This window comes from Debaryomyces hansenii, assembly GCF_000006445.2.
Source record: "Debaryomyces hansenii CBS767 chromosome E complete sequence".
In the NCBI taxonomy this organism is placed as follows: Eukaryota; Fungi; Ascomycota; class Pichiomycetes; order Serinales; family Debaryomycetaceae; genus Debaryomyces; species Debaryomyces hansenii.
The window spans coordinates 152643-171339 of record NC_006047.2 but is presented as its reverse complement, the minus strand read 5'-3'; the positions used below and the strand labels follow the sequence as shown (position 1 = coordinate 171339).

Below are 18697 nucleotides of genomic sequence, written 5' to 3'. Positions count from 1 at the left end.
GAAAATCTGTAGAATTCGCTGGCATTTTTGCAGGTTAGATATTTTCTAATATTTAGAGGATTTCCTTGACGCCTAGGGCCAAACAAAAGAGAAACTTATCCGTCATTCGTCCCCTATGAGATCTGATCCCATATTCCACCATGATATAATAGAAGGAATCCTATAATTATTAGTTTGACGGAAGCTCGAGTTTTTTGCATCCGCCATGGGTACAGGCGCTGCAAATATGAAGCGACTTTCAACTTTTACTCCAACCGTCACATTTTTCTTTTGAAACAATGTCTTATTTACTACATTTCAATCATTATGTAGAGTTTAAGTTCATTCGACCGGCTTTTATCCCTAATTGTATTGTATATTATGGCCAATATGAAGAAAATATTGTGTATTTACCATTTCAACATAAAACGCGTGTCTCGAACAATTGTACTAAATTCCTTCAATAAAGATTAGCTGGTAAATATAGGTAAAGTAGAATTATTTATAATACTTACCAAAAATGTCATTTTCCGATAGTTTTTGGACGCAAGATTATCATCTGGGGTTTAGGATCTTATTTGACCAACTTCATGAAGGAGTGAATGAAAATGATGATTTTATTCAATTGTTTACCAAAAGAATGGAGCTGGAAATAATCTATGGAACACAATTGGAATCCATAGAAAAGAGCCTGAAATCCAATAGTAAAAGACAAAATAACGATGACTATGTGTCATCGATTAAGAATGCTTATCAGAAGATCAATGAGAATTTCAATAAGCAAGCAGGATACCATTTGCAAATTGGATCCAATATACAATTACTTGTGCTTGATCCATTTTCCAAGTGGTGCAAAGAACATAAACAGAGAGTTGAATATTCGGAGACGGTACTTTTTGACAAATATAAGGCGTTTAAGAGTTCGAAGACCAATTTAGAGAAATTACAAAAGAGATATTTCAATAGATGCAGAATGCTCGAGGAGTTCAAATCCCACTACACCGAAGATGAGATTAATGAGGAATTGAAGGATATCGAGTTTGCAGAGAATGTCGAAGCAACGGAAGAAAACGACGAGGATGACGGAACAGTTTATGTTTTGGGAGGCACTAAATACGATAACAAGTCTGTAAAGGCACTCCTCACCAGTATTCTCAAGAACATCGAATTGGCCTCTCACAAGGTTCCAATATTGGGGACTTACAATAATGTATCGTCTGGAAGTGCTATAACACAGTGGTTATTAGATAACATGAATGAATTGAATAGAAATATTGCAAAAGCTGAAATTTTTGGTCAGGATTTGGTCAATAGTGGCTTTATAAGACTTATTGGATCCATGAGTAGTGGTAAGAATTTCATAAATTCTTCACAATTTTTCTACCAATGGAAGCCTATTGTGTTTGAAATCACTAAGATTTCAGAATTGGAGAGTGTGATATCTGAGACCGACAGTGCTTTAAGCAGAACTTCTTCGAGTGCGGCTAAAGGCTCTCAATTTGCCGATTACTTTGAAGACATGAAGCAAGCTATGGGTGTTACTAGCATAGATTACAAGGACAAGTCACAATTATCTAAATTGGTGGTAAATGTGAACTCTCTTGACGACCAATATTACAAAAGCACTGTTAATCTAGATAAAATAAGATGTGAATTAGAAGAAATAATTATGGACCATTTGACTTTCATGCAAAAATGTGAACTTGATAGATTGAAAGCTATCAAAAAAGTTACTTTTGATTTTATTGCCAGCTTTGCAAATAAAGTGAATACTATGAAACAAATTTGCGATGAGTTATTGGTTGTAGAAGAAACTATTCATCCAATGAATGACTTGAAATTCTTGATTGAGAATTATGCTACTGGTAAGTTTAAACCACAAGTTGTATTATATGACAATTATTATAATTCAAACATCAAGCAAACCTTTGGTGTAGATTTGACCGTTAAGTCAAGGTTGGATCGCAAAGTGGTTCCATTGATAATTCAGTGTATATTATCTCATTTGGATAAGGTTTACCCTGATTTAGTTAATGATCAGGAAAGAATAAATTTATGGACGATGCCAATTCACTTGACTCAAGTCCATCAATTAAGATTTCAATTAAATGACACTAATGATACATCTAAGATTAATGAAATATTATCTGGAACACATCCAATGATACTAACGAATGTTTTGAAGTTGTATTTTATGGAATTACCAGATTCTGTAATCCCTCATGACTATTATGATTTAATCAAGTCCTTATACCAAAATTACCCTGTTAGTAATGATGATTCTACCGTCAATGAATCCAGAATTAATGGTTTACAGAATCTTTTAGTGGATTTGCCAAAATGTAGTTTAGCTACTTTGGACGCAATATTAACTCATTTGAGTAGATTGATTCATATCATTGGGTCTAAGGATGAAGAATTATCGAAAACTCTCCAATTAAAATTATCCAAAGAATTTGCCAATTTGATATTAAGACCAAAATTAGACTTGTTAAGTTTTGACGGTTCTAACAACTCGTCAACATATATCAATGATAAGCATCAATATACCTTTATGAATGATCTTTTCGAGTATAAGGATACCATTTTTAAAGAACTAAGAAGAAGGAATTCTTCTAGATCAAATAATCCTACCAGAGAAAGCTCTACTAAGACAACAAGAAGCGCCCTGTCGTCTGGAGATAATATAAAAAGTAGGTTGGAATCAAAATTGCAGAAAGCAGTTCATAATTCTAAGAAGCAGAATGCTACTAGTGATGCAAGCTCAAAATCCTCCTTGTCTAAAGATGATAATATTGCTGCTAAATCTGATGCTGTGGCTTCTTCTATGTATAGCAATGAGAGACCTGCACCTCCGTCCACTCCACCTCCATCAACGCCAAAAAAATCAGCTCCGGCATCCCTAAAGCGTTCAACTTCACCTAATAAAAAGAAGTTAAATACATACTTGAAAGATTCTAATGGTGATAATAGCTCGTCTAATGCTTCGAAAAATATTGTATCGTCGAAGGCTACAAAGAAGGATATTATAGTCGATAAGGATTATAATAATTCCTCGGATGGATCCCGAAGTGGCTCGTACACTGATTTGACTCAACCAAAATTTGTACAAGGTTTGGAAAGAAAGACCTCGGTGAAAGATATGGCTTCTAAATATGACTCTACAACACCACCTCCAGAACTTCCTGAAAAGGACAATGACAGAAGAAAAAGACAAGGTAAAAATGGGAAGGACGACAGGGATAACAAAGAGGAGGGAGTAATAGTTGTTGATTAAACATAGTATATTTCTATAGCTCTATTAGCCATGTACTTTTAATGCAAAACAATCTAACTTATATACACCATTGAAATATTTACAGCCTATATAGCTTTAGTTGTTTATTTTCTAAAGTAGTTTGGAATGTTTGATGTCATGTCTCAATCTATAAACGACAATAGTTAATAGGATAATTCCAACAACTACTGGGATTAACACCCATCTAATAATAGATGGTAGTAAATCAGCCTCGTTGTTTCTAAATTCATTATTCCCATTTTGATATTGATACGCTACTTCTTTATGGTTTGACATCAATAAATCAACCTTCTTACCTAATTCTTCGGTACTATATTGGTGTTCCCTAACTTCACCAATCACTTTTTCATTCAATTTGGAAACGGATTGTAATAACTCAGTGTATTGGTGAACGAGAGTAGTCTTGAATTGGTCATAACTTTGTTGTAAATTCGACAAGGCTTCTTGTTGTTGAGTTTGGATAGTTGTAATATCCTTAAGTTGAGCGCCCAACACCTTAGTATCATAAGATGTATCGCCAGAAACCGAAGAATCCATACTCGAAAGTCTCAATTCAAGATTTTCTAATTTGAATGAGATATCATTTAATAACAAATCTATCTTATTGTCTTCTTTACCTTGTTGGTGTGTCACCCTTTGTTGACGCAATATTTCTTCTTTATGTTTTCTGTTTCTCTCCATAAGGGATTCTCTTATTCTGGAAGGAGGTATATATGTGTCCTTTGGGTCATCCGCCGTCACTGTCTTGTATTCAATCTTCAAATTGCCATCTGACATCAATGCATGATCGTCAATTGCATCGTTAGTTAAATGGGACCACACATTCAATTTCAATATTTCGTAAACTTCTTGAGATGATGGACTAATATTACCCGTAATACCAAACATAAAATCATTCAAGTCATCTGGGAGTATTATTTTATCGGTCTTGAAGCATAGGTTATTATCAATTTGAACCTTAAACCACTTTCTCAGTTTAGAATACGAAACTCTGACAGTAAATGGGACCAGCGAATCTAAGTAATTGAAAGTGCAATCACCAATAGATTGTTCAATTGTATTTTTCAACGTCTTAGTACCATCATTATTAAATATTTTTAATCCTCTCTTTTCATTTGTATTGATCAAGAATTGAAATCCATCAAATTGAGAAGGTCCTCCAAAATTATCCACATTCCTATCATTAATTGGCAAAGAGTTCGAAGAATCAATTAACCATAAAGCCAATCCATTGGTATCTCCAAAAGCCAAGTCGTTTTTTGCAGTACCTGAAGATCTGAAAACCATTTCAATTGTCCATTCATCTCCAGTATTTGCTAAATGCGCTTTCGACCAAACTGCTCCATTGCTTTTATCAATAACCAACCTACCAGTATCTAATTTTATATTAGAAAGAACATCCCAAGTCAAATCCAAATCATTGATACTATTGGCTTGTAATAAGTTTGGTAACGATAAATGGCCTGGCTCGTCATGTTGATCATTAGAATTGGATTCATCTATGTTACCAACATTAGGTATAATGGCGAAACTCACACCAAAAATACTCGATAACCAAATAAAGAGTATCAATATGCTCTTACCAATCATTATTAGAGTTACCTTCGATTGTATACGCTATTCTATATCATTATCATTTCTTCTGTCGAAGCGTTGATCTGTTAAATTCTTTAATAGTATGCAGGTTTCGTCACTATATAATACGTCTATGAAATATACATTTATACATTACAGCTGTAGGATAAAACATTATCGTTGATGGCTTCTTCTCATGACATTCCTTCTTGTTTTCCATATTCCGCCGATTTTGTTCTTATTTTCAAAAGTCACATACGGAATTTTCAATACATCTTTGTCATCTACGTTGGGGTTTTTCTTCCTCTTCTTGTTCAATCTCTTTAGGTCCTCTTGCTGTTTAAGTAGCATATCAAACATTAGTAAATCTGGACTAGGTATATCACCATCACCCTTAACTAGTAGCATTTTGTAATCTCTTTTAGTTATCATTTCTGTAAGTCTATGTTGGTTGTGACCAGGTAAATAAATGTTAAAAAATTCATCCTTGGTATTGATACTATGAACCATGCAGAGCCCCATAAAAATATTATTTGACGAACTGTAATTGATTAGATTGACATAATCGGTTGAATTTAAGTATTGTGGTAAGTAATCACAATCCTCCAGTTTTTTCAATGAAGCTTTTAGCGATGAATAATACTCGTGGTCTATTAAATATAAGCCCATTATCGAAGTATCAATCATGGATAATAAGTCATTTAATTCAAAGTTGAGTCCTGTATCGTAATTTAATACAGAAACCATATTTATACCTTTGAAATCTTTTGAAGAATTGACTGTTTCATATGATAATTTCAAAGGAGAACGCAATAAAATATGGCTATTAAAGTCAAATTTCAAAGTATCTACTTGATGAAAATAAGATAACTTGTTGTACATTCTTAATTGAAAGGGTGAATACTTTGATGTTTGGTAAATCCCTTGAAAGCAACGAGAATTTTGAAAAGTCAAGCCACTTAAGTTATCTGAATTATCCATATTATCATTGTCGGTATTATTTGACAATAATATCAATTGGTTTGGATTAATGAACGCTGTTAACTCATTTAACAATTCTTTTCCGTAACCCTTTATCCAGCCAGGAGTATTGATGATTAGATGATGTCCTCTAGGTCTATAAACTTGGTCATATTCTCGGAATAACGCTTTAATAATAGAAACATACTGTGAGGGTTGACTTTGAGGAGTAGTAAATCCATAGTAATGTGATACACTATCTTCATCTCCTGAAACCTTCGGAACATTCATACCGATAATTGGCTTAGAGTGGTTTGTTAGCGAAAGACAGTACGGCATAGAAAATTCAGATTGGCCTGGATCTAAATCTAAATACGATACTGTATTTTGATTCGCCAATATAAGAGAGTTTAATAGCGTTTTAGAAAGTGTTGATTTCCCACTGTTCTTGTTCCCTATTATCATGATCGTTTTGGGAATTAAATCTTCATGAATATCACTTATTAACAATTGAATTTGGTTTAGCCATAACTTCTCTATACTAATACCGATACAACCACGATCCCGTAAAATTATTTCAAATGAATAAGTCTTAAAAAGCCTTTCGTATTCGGTCAAGTCTTCATCTTCGATTACAGCATGGCTGTAAAAAAGGCGCTTAAATGGTGGATGATAGGTCCCAATCTTCTCTAAACCAGTATATAAATTTTCCAATTTAATGATTGACTTATAGTTACTTGAAAATAGATGCATGTTCTCGTCTGTCTTGGAATCTTTAATCCCACTGCGATCAACTACCTGTGTACTCGAAATAATAGGCAATGATTGAGACTGAGATGCAATTATCGGTATGCAATTATTAGGATGTGCAAACATATAATGGCCTGTATTTATTAATATAGCCCCTCTTTGTATTGTCATCTTGGATTGTCCATTTATTAGAATATATTCATTTGCTTTAAGACCAATAATTATATGATCATGAAATACAATAAAATTATCATCATTTGGGATAAAATTTGACTCGCATATAAAGCTATTAATCTTCGGTACTATGGAAGGAGTTCGTATTATATTTGGTGTTGGCGCCATAGTAGAGGTAGTTGGAACCTCTGCTTCTTCTGCTTCTACTTCCTCATCGGAAGAATTTCTGAGATATCCTATAGTACCACTCTCATCATTATCAGACTCTCCGTTAATTCCATAAAGGATAGATGATGCTCCTGACATCTTTTGCAACGCTGCGTAAGCACTCATGGCTAAGTAGTATAGACTATTCTTTATACATAATCATTATGGTGAAATATTTCGATGGGGATGTATATGCAGGCTTGAATCACCTAGTATAAATGCATTTACAGATAGCAAAACTATATACAATAAGAAACCTTCTGTGGTGAATAAAGAATACATTATTCGGCATTGATTTCCTTCTCCATGTCATCAGCACCAATATTGGCTAATCTATCTGCCATTTCATTACCATAATCACCTTTGTGACCTCTAACATGGAAAAACTGCAAGTCCCCAAAATGATGCTTGTTATAATACTGGTTAATATAGTTTAGAATAGGTATAACGCTGGATATAATGTCCTTGTTACTCACGGGCTTTCCCTGTGAAGTTTTCCAATTGTTTTTCATCCAATCATCACACCACTTGGTAATACAGGATTGAGCGTACTGGGAATCAGAATAAATCTCATACTTCGTGGTCACCTTATCATTACACTCAACAATCTCATTAGCAATATCAATTAACGCATGTTTAATAGCAAATAACTCTGCTCTTTGATTTGTTGGCTTATTGACGTGTACATCATCGATTTGGTTGAGCGATATAGCACCATTCCTCTTATCACTGGCACTGTAGAAGACACCGTATCCTGATATAGGCATTCTGATCTTCCCATTACCTCGTGAAGCTCCATCAACATAGATGCTTTGAATCTTTATATCTGGAGTCTCTAATCTATTGCTCAGGCTAGTAAACTTTCCAGTTCGACTGTGAAACTCTGCTCCAAGCGTAACCTTCAAACTAGGCACAGATTTGTGATATTCGAGCTTTGCGTTCTGAATTGCGCTTCTGGTACTACTGGATTGTACGGTTTTGGCAACATTGGACAAATTGGATGGTTTTGGCCCATATTGGGATCCTGAAGTTTGCGATGACTGTGTCGAAGATGAATTGCTTTCAATGAACTGCTGGGCCTGCTTAACAGACACAAATTTCTTGAAAACTGCTCCTTTATAACCACTGACATTCTGTTTACATACATTCCAGCTTGTATAGATGCCAGGCTTTATACCTTTAGCTACGGCATAATACGGCATAGTTAATGAACTTATATAAAATGAGTACTAAATAATCGCGATGTTCAATTTTCGCTTATGTCCAAACATTGCGTTATCGCCAGCCAATTTGCCGGATATAAACCTTATTGTAATGCCATCACCGCATATTATGACGCTTACTGGAGGGATAGATGTGGATTATAATCGGATGGGCTTAATCCTTTTTTTTTAATTGTATAAAAGAATCTAGCAGTCTATAGTACAGGCGTACAGGTGATTTTATAATAGTACAATTTATAATAGTACATAAGCTGTTATATATGCTGGCATAAGCACCATTCATCAGCCAATTAACATAAAACAATAGAAACTAGTGTTTGTGTTATTTTTAATTCCTACAGGAAATGTGCTACAGTGAGTGGACGGAACAGGATCCTAATTGAGGTAGCCGTTTATCATTGAAGCATAATCTTAATCAGTTGTTATCGAGCCAATTAAAATTTCGTCTGGTATTTTGATATGAGGGGTGTGTCTATATTACCCTTCTTATTGGGATTTATTGATGCATTTTGGAATTCATAAAGACCGGAACCTTCAGTTAGGACAAAATAAATAACTCTTTATTAACGTTAATTAATTTATTGTAGAGTGAATATAGCTCAGAAGTATTTTGAAGTATAGATTATTGTTGATTAAATCGTTAAATTACAAAGCCATAAGCTCGAGATGAATATTGATGCAAATATTTCTCAATCATATAATCGGGCACGACATAATCAAGGTAGAAACCGATCGTTGACCAGCAAATTTCACTTCAACTTGAATGATGATAGCACTAACAAGAGGAAGTCTGAAAATCCACCAGAAAAGGGAGTGACGGAAAATTTGTGGAAAATGTATAGCAAGGCCAGAGAGCTGCTACCATACAAGGAACGAATGGAGAACTTGACGTGGAGGATGATGTACGTCAATAACCAACAGGACTACAGAAAGGTCAAAGAACATAAGAGTGAGCCGGATAGCAGCTTCTCGTCGAGCGAAGTGACATCTAGTTCTGTTTCACCGGACTTTGATGAATTTGACTACAAATCTCATATCCAGAAAATGGCTCAGGACAATACAAGCAATAGTACAATCAATAGCAGCCATAATAACAATTCAAATAGTACCAAAAAGAGACCTGCTGAATTTTCTCCGTTGATCACTAGTAGCAAGCCGTATTCGAACTTATCTGCATCGTTAGCAGCTGTGAAGAAGCAACCATTGGAGTCGCAGTTTGAATCAGATGGTGCATTTTCATTTCAACTAGACCAAATGGCGTTTGAAGGGCCGGCACTTAACTTTTCGGAGTCGTTCCATTCAGATAGTCAAAGCCAAACCCCTATATTAGGTGGTGACAGCAGAAGCCACACTCCTTCATTAGCATCGCAAGGTTCGCTAATAATGCAAATGGAAAATGCTAATAACAATAATAATCATATGAGCTCATCCTTCGACAGCCACCACTCGTCGAGTTTTCCATTGCAAACAATTGGGCCATCCACCATACTAAATGGCTTCTCTAATGGGCACTTGGAAAGACAAAACAGCTCCATGGTGAGTCTCAATGAACATTTTAGATCGCAGAGTAACACACCTTTTACAAATCAATTGAATAACCAGAATACAGTAAATTTTGAAAACACAGGACAAAACCCGCCATATCCATTAGTGCATTCGAACTCATTCATAACACAGGAATCACCCGGCTTAAATTCCCTTCCTAAGTCAATATCTCAAACTGGCCAATCAATATCAACTACGTTCGATTCCTATGACTATTCAACATCTGCTACATCAACGTCCTACTTTGATAGTTTCAATAAAAATTCATTCCCCCTAAATTCAAACTCATTCAATCAAAATAAGAGAGTTAACACAGAAGACACATTCTCATCGAGTTTGCCAACCTTCTTGCACGAAACATTTCCAAATGAACCAAAAAACTCAGCTAAAAAGGGGAAAATGATAAAGAGCAAAAAGAAACAAACTCGAATAGTGTCTCCCGATTTCAATGGGCCATTGTCTAGAAAGGAGGATAAGGGTCCTATTTCTTGTACGAACTGTAACACAACGGCCACTCCTCTTTGGAGACGTGATCCGAAGGGTAAACCGTTATGTAACGCCTGTGGTCTATTTTTGAAATTGCATGGAGTAGTCAGACCATTAAGCCTAAAAACTGATGTCATTAAGAAAAGACAAAGAGGCTCAAATACCTCGTCAAAGAAGCTGGTATCCGGGCCTACAGACGGCGATGGTGATGACTTAGACCCTACACCAATACGAAAAACAACACCGGTAGATGTTGATGTATCTCCGAATGATGAAGCGGTCACACCCAACTCAAAAACATCCCCAGTTAAGAAACCCAAACCGACTAGAAAAAAGGAAAAAATAAAAAAGGAAAAAACATTCAAAGAATCTAGTGTAGATCCTAATGACAACTTTGATGTCGACGCAAATCTCGATCCGATCAATGAATTGGATTACAACATGGATTATTTGAACCATTCCCCCAACTTTTCAATTCCAAACTTTCAACTGCATGTTAAAACTGAAGGAGAAAAAAGTGACTGGGATTGGTTAGGTATGGCTTAATGACTTGGGTTTTTCTTCCTTTATTTATTATATGTATTTTACTCTTCAGCATCAAAATTGTTTAGGTATAGAAGGCAATTAATTCAATGCAAGATATATAAATTCATTTATGGGTAACGCATCCAATAGGATCCCCATTATGTAGATTCATTTAATTTGAACTGTATATTAGTAATCTTCCTATATGTGCTAAGATGCTATCTAAACTGATTTTATCTGAAATGATTATCGCATTTATGTTGATCTAATTCATAAATGTATAATTTATAACCATATATTTATAAGCGTATAATACGATAGATAATTCATTATGGACGCTTACAAATTCCCTAGGGTATCTATAGAGTTTTGTGCAGCTTGCAAATGGCACAATAGAGCAGTGTGGTATCTACAAGAGGTTATGCAAACATTTAGTGATCCTGAAAAGAATTTCATTCCGGAAGTAGCACTTCAGCCGGTCTACAATAATCCAGGTCTTTTTCAAGTAGTAGTGATAAAAGATGCCAATAGTCAGCCTGAAATAATATATAAGAGAAAATTCAAAAAACAAGGTTTAGCACAAGAGGAAAGCTACTATTTTGATGGGTTCCCCGATAGCAAATTATTGAAAGGCTTACTCAGAGACAAACTTTTTCCGCAAGAACAATTGGGCCATATCGACAAATACAAAGACGTCCTTAATGACGGATCATGTCGGGAATGCAAAGTACAAGAATAAGTTCTAGCCTAATAAATATACGTCTATTGCAATACATAATGCGCATCTATCATTCAACGTCGTTCTGGGTGTCGGATATGCTACCATACATTCCGGACACGTTTGGTATGTCATCCCAACCATTGGATCCTGCAACGTACGGTAATGACGAACCAGCGAGACCAAAGTACATAGAGTTATTGGGCAAGCCTAGCAACGCCTGGTATTGCTTAATGACGAACGTAGGCGATACATTCTTTAATTTCCCGGGGCTCGTGCCTCCTCCGTAGCTGTTCGAGGTGCTACTATCGTCGCTCGAGCACCCAAATCCACCTTGGTCACTGACCATGTTTTTTCTGCTCGCAGCCTGGTAATTGATCTCCTTCGTGATCTGCTTCCACTTGTGTTTTTCACCCGTAATCAACAATTGCTTCAACACCTGAATATCTTGCGGAGTAAATTTCGAATTGTACTCACCTTGTTGACGGTATTGTTGGTGTGGTTGTTGATGTGAATGTTGGTTTGATTGTTGGTGTGGCAAGTGCTGGTGTGATTGTTGATGTGGCAATTGCTGGTGTGGTAATGCTTGATGTTGTTGTTGTATTTGATTTTGCGTATATTCTGGCTGTGGGTAATCCATTCCAGAATGACTGTTCGTAGGTAGGCCTGCTATACTATTACTCTTTGGGTACTTATTATTAGAATTCATGGAATATGACGGATTGGGTATAGTTGTGGTAACGTTTGCTTCAAAATAAATCATATTTATGCATAGAATACTAATACAATCCTTAGATAGAATGAATAGGGCCTTTCTACAGAATATATTCTTTTGGTTCTTTTATATATGTATTTTTCATTAATGAGGTATTAAATAATAAAGGCGGCATCCGTATATTAATTTTACGATCGTGAAAAAAAAAATACGGAGGCGAGAACTCAACAATAAACCATGACCATCAAACAAAGACAGTGTAAGACACTGCGAATGCTAAGCGAGTGAACGTCATGAATGCGTGTTTATGAAATTTGCTCTTACGAGATTGGTCACCTTTCTGGTACCTTTCTGTGGAATGGTCGCGAGATTCAGAGTCATGGGTCATCGCTATTGATCTCGATGAAGTCGATGATCATGAAACAATAAAATTTCTGGCTTGGGCACATAGGGGATGTATTTGACCCATATATGTCAAATTTGTAGGGATAAATCATAGTGGGTGTAAATCTAGGCTATATGTCGATGATAAATATTTTCGACGCAGGTGAACCTTCGTTGGGATTTACGAATAGTACTTGCTGGGGTCAATTTGACGTTTTAGCTTGTCTTTTTTTTGTCACCCCATTCTGGCTTCGTATGCTGTGTATGGTTGCTGGAAGTGGTATGTGTCTTCTGTATGGACTTGGAGATTTATTTTGTAATTTTCAAGTAAGAATGAATTTTTTTATGCTTTTTTGCAAGAATTTGTAGAATTTGGTGTATATTGTAGAATGAACTTCAAAAATTGTCAATTATTGGTTTATTTGCCTAGATGAGAAAGGTGTAATGGATATATGGTAGATATACGGTAATGAATTGATTAATATTAAGGCTTTACAGGTCTGCACGCAAGAATGAATTATTTTATTTAAGAGTAATAATAGAGAAGCTATAGATTTGGTTTTCTAATCCTCTTCGTACTCGTCATCACTTTCTTCCTCATCGCTGATTTCTTCGACTTCATCGTCACTTGAAACTAATTTGTAGGACACGGCGGATTTCTTTTTTCTTTTACCAGTTGGAGGCTGGGCATACTGTATGTTATTTTCAATAGCCAAGTCGTCAATTTCATCCCGCAACCCGCTACTCTTCGAAGACTTTGGGGATCTTGATCTTGACTTAGTGGATGGCTCCGGGGTCGAATTCGTTATAGGCCTGGAACTGGATTTCGTCATAGGCTTAGAGCTGGATTTAGATCTAGAATTGATAAGTCCTAAGATTTCGTCATCATCACTATCATCGAATTTGGATGCTACCGCCTTCGTTTTTTCTTCAACTGTTGGCGATTTGCTTTCAGTGAAAAATGACGGGAACTCGCTACTCGTCTCTTTTTTTACTGGTACTGGCAATGTCGATTGCTTTTTAGTGGTAGTGGTCTTTTTCTTTGGTGGTTCACCTGGTTCCTTCTTCACCGCCTTAGTCCTTTTGGACTTCCTCTTTGTTCCCTTAGCAGGAATTATGTTTGATCTTTTTTGGAAATCATCGTGTAAGAAAGATTGCCAGCATTCCAAAAAGTCATCCAAGTCTTCATTCCAAAGATCTTTAGCAGACTTCAGTAATAAAATATTCAATTCGCTTTCTTTATCGCCTTTTTGTTTCAAGAGCTTTTCATATCTTTCTCTTGTTAAGGACCAAATTGTCATACCTAACAAATAATCGTAATGCGAATAGATAGTTTCCGGCTTATGCTCATTATTATCTTCATTAGGAATACCTCCCGCATTAATCTGACTAATATCTCCTACTTCTTCTTCTTCTTCTTCCACTAATTCGTCAGCATTGACAAAAAGTGCAGGGTCTTTGGAATCATTAACTGGTTTACTATTTTTATCGAATTTAACAAATTTGAATTTCTGTAATATATCAACCAAGACAGATCTTTTCTTATTAGAAATTGATAATTCTTTATCAATGATTAATTTAATAAACCTTGCCTGTTCGGATAATTTAGTTAATTGATGTTGCATTTCATCGGTGATATGATCTTTACGACGTTGATAATATTCCAATCTGACATAGTAAAAATCTCTCATTATTTCCAAAGGACTTTCATATTTCTTGATTTTACCCATTGGATCAAACGCAACCATATTAGTTAAACTGACAGAGGAAATTAAGTTGAATCTCTCTAGCAATCCAACTTTTAATGACTTAGCCATTTCATCAGCACTAAGCTTAACGACAAATCTGATATTCATCCCGTGTTGTTCTTCCATGTCTTTAATCCAAGGCTTAACTTTTTCAGTTCCTAAACCGTTCAATAAAAATTCTTTCATATTATTAGTCCATGTTTTAACAGGAATTTCAGTAATTTCCACTTCGGTTTCATCAGTTTGCTCAATTCTACCAATGACTCTAAATCTATCTTTCCCGTTGGCCACGATTTCACCTTCCCAACCTCTATACCACGGAGACATTTCATTCATTTCTTCGCCATTCATTAATTTCTTGATGTTATTTACGATGTCCGTAGGATTAAAAGGTGGAACATTAGTAGACCAACCAGTACCAATACCTTCAGAACCATTAACCAAAAGCATGGGCAAGACTGGTAAATACCACTCTGGTTCAACTGTTTGTTCATCATCTTGAACATACTTATACAAAGCATTATCCAAAGGATTGAATATTTTACGGGTAATCTCATTTATCTCCGTAAAAATATACCTCGGTGCTGAGAAGTCTTTACCCCCAGCTGCTCTCGAACCGAAAGAACCATTTGGCTTGAGAATATTCAAATTATTTGAACCAATGAAGTCTTGTGCTAATCCAATAATAGTCTGAACTAATGATTGTTCACCATGATGATACCCTGTATTTTCTGAAACGTAACCAGCCAACTGATTGACTTTAATTTCAGACTTTAAGTTTCTTTTGAAACAACCGTAAAGTACTTTACGTTGACCTGGCTTGAAACCATCCAAAACAGATGGAATGGATCTCACGTTATCGGCCATTGAAAATAAGATTAATTCCTTATTGATAAAATCACTTATCGGGATTTCTTCTAGGTCTGGATCCAAATGAGTACCAGGTTCGAATCCTTGTAACCATTCTTTTCTATCATCTGCTTTCTTCTTTGAAAACGCTAAATCAATTAATTGTTGATCATCTCCTTGTAACGCATGGAACGTTTTCAAATGCTTGTCAAGAGCTGAAAAGTATTCTCTCCCTTCTGCGTCTGTTGATGTACCCAAACCCTTATAATACTTTTGAGTCCAACGGCAAGTAAGACCTTCCGTGTCTCTCCATTTTTCAAATTCTGGCATAGTATAAAATGGAATAACCTGCTTACCGCTTCCTCTCCTATTGACTGTCACCTTAACAATAGGAGTGATGAACTCTAATAAGAAGCCTGGGACCTGCAATAAACCCGGAAAACTTGTTTCCAAAAAGTTAATAATCAAACCCTTTATATGTGAACCATCTTGATCTTGATCTGTCATAATCATAATATGACCATATCTCAACGTATTAATATTCTCTAAACTATAATGCTTCTTATGTTGCAAACCTATAATTTGCTTCAAAGCATTAATTTCAACGTTTTTAGATACCTGGTCAGTGGAAGCCTCTCTTACATTCAATAATTTACCTCGTAATGGAAAGCATCCGTAATAGTTCCTACCAACAACCGCTAAACCTGCCACAGCTAAGGACAACGCCGAATCTCCTTCCGTCAAGATAAGGGTACATTTATGTCCTTCTTTTGTTCCAGCTCTATTGGCATCAACTAATTTCACTTGTCCCTTAATTCTCAGCTTTCTGGAACCATCAACTTTCTGTAAAGCTTTATCTTCATTGGCATTCGCAATCGATCTGATTTTATCCACGATACTAGTTTTTAATATTTTATTTATGAACTGTTCACTAATAGCAATTTTTTCACTTGGCTTACCTCCAAATTGTGAAACCTTTGTGGTTAATTGTTCTTTAGTCTGTGATGTAAAAGCAGGGTTTTCAATAAGACAGTTTACGAATAAAAACATATTATTTTTAACTTCTTGCGTTTTAATCATTAATTTTTTTTTGCCTTTTTCTTTCTTAGCCAAAGTAGCAATTAATTTAGTAATTATTTGATCAGATACATGCTTTACATGAGTTCCACCTGCAGTTGTTGCAATAGAATTCACAAAACTTACTTGGTTGAAGGATCCATCACTGACAGCAAATGCCACTTCCCATCTGTCGTTAAAAACTTCATGAACTATGGTAGTGTAATTTTGGATAGTGCCATCCATAGGTTCAGGATCAGGGTTTCTCTCTTTGATTGCCTTCACATACATTTCCACATAAGCCTTGAAATTACGAATATTCAATTTTTTATCATTCAAGTAAATATTACAATTGTTAACAGTACCACATAAATCATAGACTCTTCTTGTTAAAACAGACAACGTCTCTTCATCCAAAGAAGTCATGCCGAATTTGGACAAATCAGGTTTGAACGTGACTTTAGTATATTCTCTCTTCGATTTTAACTTAGTGATTTTTGGTTTAGAAATATTAGACATATTATTTGTCCAAGTTTGTTTATATAAAAACCCAGTATTTAAATCTGCAGTTTCTAATATAAACTCCGTGGAGAAGATGTTACATAACTTAGCCCCAAAACCATTACGACCACCTGTTACTTTCTTTTCATCATCATCATAATTTGAAGAAGTTAATAAATTCCCGAAAATTAATTCAGGAATGTATATTTTCTCTTTGTCATGGATTTCAACGGGAATACCTTTACCATCGTTCATGACTTCGATTAAATTGTTTTCAGGATCAATTTTAACCTTGATGTTTTTCATGCTAGGGTCTTTGATTTTATTATCGGCGGCATTAACTAAGATTTCATCAAAGATTTTATATAAACCGGGAACAATATTGACTTCTTTATACACCATCGACTCTGCAATGGGGTCAAAGCACCACATCTCGATCGGTGACCTTTCAACAGACCCAATATATGTATCTGGTCTTTTCAATATATGTTCCAATTGTGATAATTTCTGGTACTGATCTGAAGCATTTGAACTTTTACCATTTGAAACTTTGGGGGTATTAGTGGAGTCTGAAAGAGGTGTTTTTGAGCTACTCTTTTTTTTAGTTGCAGCAGTAGGAGCAAATTCGACTGATCCGTCTGACATATAGTCAGAGCCTGAGCTTACAGATTCAACGTCACTCATAACGTAATCGAGTTATAGCTAGATAAAACTGATTGGTTATAGAGATCATTGAGATCCAAAATAAACAACGCGTTTTCATCACATAGAGATGGTGGTCCTGTATATATACTTGATGAAGTTATAGTTGATTAATGATAGTATTCTTATATATTTATTAACGTAGAACGTACGTATCTTGGGGTCAGTTGATGATAATGCAGAATCTAGTTTCTCGAGAAGTATTCGCTTATAATAGCAGAGGGAACTAGATTTGCTTATTTAATTACTATATATATATATTTTCGCATAGTGGGTTTGACAAGATACGCTTTGAATTGAGGATGACTTATATAAGTTAGTTAATAAGAACGACATGCATTAACCTTTCGTTTTCCTATTCTTATTACCTCCAAGACTATTTTGTATTCTTTCGAACTCATCGTCGCTTATCTCGGTTGGCTTTCTCTTCTTGCCTTTCTTGTCAGCATACTTTGTTTCTAACTTCTCAATTAAGCTATCCATTCTATTAGATTGTCTGCTTTGGATTAGCGACTTCAAGTCATTTTCATTCTTTAAGGATCTCTTTCCCTTGTCCTTTATTTGCTTCTCTAATTCTTCGGCCTCTTTGGCTTCCTTAGCTAATTTTTTCAACATCTGCTTTACTTTCGTTTTCCTAGATTTTTTGTATTTTTCCCAAGACTTTAAAGTAGCTTGGACCAATTCAGCGTCAAAATCTTGGTTATTTATGGCGTCTTCAATGAGCCTGAATACCCTACCTTCCAGGGCTTCATCAAAGTCTAAATGTGGTATAACTTCGAATAGCTTTATGAAATCTCCTTCGTAATAAACGAAGTTATGTAAAATGTCATCTTTTTCTTCGGTTGAATGCTGGTACTTTAATTTGTCTTCTTCTATCATATCAATGGTTATCTTTTCATTCATCGAATCGAAATAATCCTTCCAATTAAAGTATTCATCGTCTATGTCATCTTCCCCAATACCTAACGAGCCAGTGTTATCATACCTTTGCCTTTTAATCGAATCACTTAGTATACTGTATGAAAATTGAAGTTTTGGGAAAAATTCACGATCTTCTATTGATGATGCTTGTTGTATTTTATCAGGATGATACTTCAAACATAATCTTTTATATGATTTTTTAATTTCAATCGGGGTGGAACTTTTCGTTACTTCTAATATATCATAAGGTTCAATATCTGGAAACGGGATTGCCATTATATGTAGATTATGATTGGTAAAGAAATTTAGAGTAAAGATTATTTTGATATAGATCAAAAAAAGTTCTATAGTTTTCGCCGCGCTAGCAAAAAAGTTTTATTC

General features: G+C 35.3%; 11 protein-coding genes across 11 annotated transcripts; 5 read left to right on the top strand and 6 right to left on the bottom strand. All coding sequences in view use genetic code 12, as the record gives it.

The window, feature by feature from the left end:
* Window positions 1-499: 499 nt before the first annotated feature.
* On the top strand, window positions 500-3256 carry DEHA2E01936g (DEHA2E01936p; the record flags this gene model as incomplete). Its single annotated transcript, XM_002770346.1, has 1 exon — window positions 500-3256. One exon carries the CDS (start codon window positions 500-502, stop codon window positions 3254-3256), a length of 2757 nt encoding a protein of 918 aa, XP_002770392.1.
* Window positions 3257-3367: 111 nt separating this feature from the next.
* On the bottom strand, window positions 3368-4867 carry DEHA2E01914g (DEHA2E01914p; the record flags this gene model as incomplete). Its single annotated transcript, XM_459414.1, has 1 exon — window positions 3368-4867. One exon carries the CDS (start codon window positions 4865-4867, stop codon window positions 3368-3370), a length of 1500 nt encoding a protein of 499 aa, XP_459414.2.
* Window positions 4868-5026: 159 nt separating this feature from the next.
* Window positions 5027-7069, bottom strand: DEHA2E01892g (DEHA2E01892p; the record flags this gene model as incomplete). Its single annotated transcript, XM_459413.1, has 1 exon — window positions 5027-7069. The coding sequence occupies one exon, from the start codon at window positions 7067-7069 to the stop codon at window positions 5027-5029; it is 2043 nt and encodes a 680-aa protein (XP_459413.2).
* A 155-nt stretch (window positions 7070-7224) lies between these two features.
* Window positions 7225-8145, bottom strand: DEHA2E01870g (DEHA2E01870p; the record flags this gene model as incomplete). The annotated part of the gene is made up of 1 exon (XM_459412.1): window positions 7225-8145. One exon carries the CDS (start codon window positions 8143-8145, stop codon window positions 7225-7227), a length of 921 nt encoding a protein of 306 aa, XP_459412.2.
* Window positions 8146-8185: 40 nt separating this feature from the next.
* DEHA2E01848g (DEHA2E01848p) lies at window positions 8186-8338 on the top strand (the record flags this gene model as incomplete). The annotated part of the gene is made up of 1 exon (XM_459411.1): window positions 8186-8338. One exon carries the CDS (start codon window positions 8186-8188, stop codon window positions 8336-8338), a length of 153 nt encoding a protein of 50 aa, XP_459411.1.
* Window positions 8339-8832: 494 nt separating this feature from the next.
* On the top strand, window positions 8833-10743 carry DEHA2E01826g (DEHA2E01826p; the record flags this gene model as incomplete). Its single annotated transcript, XM_459410.2, has 1 exon — window positions 8833-10743. The coding sequence occupies one exon, from the start codon at window positions 8833-8835 to the stop codon at window positions 10741-10743; it is 1911 nt and encodes a 636-aa protein (XP_459410.2).
* A 310-nt stretch (window positions 10744-11053) lies between these two features.
* DEHA2E01804g (DEHA2E01804p) lies at window positions 11054-11461 on the top strand (the record flags this gene model as incomplete). The annotated part of the gene is made up of 1 exon (XM_459409.1): window positions 11054-11461. The coding sequence occupies one exon, from the start codon at window positions 11054-11056 to the stop codon at window positions 11459-11461; it is 408 nt and encodes a 135-aa protein (XP_459409.1).
* Window positions 11462-11510: 49 nt separating this feature from the next.
* DEHA2E01782g (DEHA2E01782p) lies at window positions 11511-12203 on the bottom strand (the record flags this gene model as incomplete). Its single annotated transcript, XM_459408.1, has 1 exon — window positions 11511-12203. The coding sequence occupies one exon, from the start codon at window positions 12201-12203 to the stop codon at window positions 11511-11513; it is 693 nt and encodes a 230-aa protein (XP_459408.1).
* A 471-nt stretch (window positions 12204-12674) lies between these two features.
* On the top strand, window positions 12675-12908 carry DEHA2E01760g (DEHA2E01760p; the record flags this gene model as incomplete). Its single annotated transcript, XM_459407.1, has 1 exon — window positions 12675-12908. The coding sequence occupies one exon, from the start codon at window positions 12675-12677 to the stop codon at window positions 12906-12908; it is 234 nt and encodes a 77-aa protein (XP_459407.2).
* A 194-nt stretch (window positions 12909-13102) lies between these two features.
* DEHA2E01738g (DEHA2E01738p) lies at window positions 13103-17338 on the bottom strand (the record flags this gene model as incomplete). Its single annotated transcript, XM_459406.2, has 1 exon — window positions 13103-17338. The coding sequence occupies one exon, from the start codon at window positions 17336-17338 to the stop codon at window positions 13103-13105; it is 4236 nt and encodes a 1411-aa protein (XP_459406.2).
* A 396-nt stretch (window positions 17339-17734) lies between these two features.
* DEHA2E01716g (DEHA2E01716p) lies at window positions 17735-18592 on the bottom strand (the record flags this gene model as incomplete). Its single annotated transcript, XM_002770345.1, has 1 exon — window positions 17735-18592. One exon carries the CDS (start codon window positions 18590-18592, stop codon window positions 17735-17737), a length of 858 nt encoding a protein of 285 aa, XP_002770391.1.
* Between the last annotated feature and the right edge of the window lie 105 nt (window positions 18593-18697).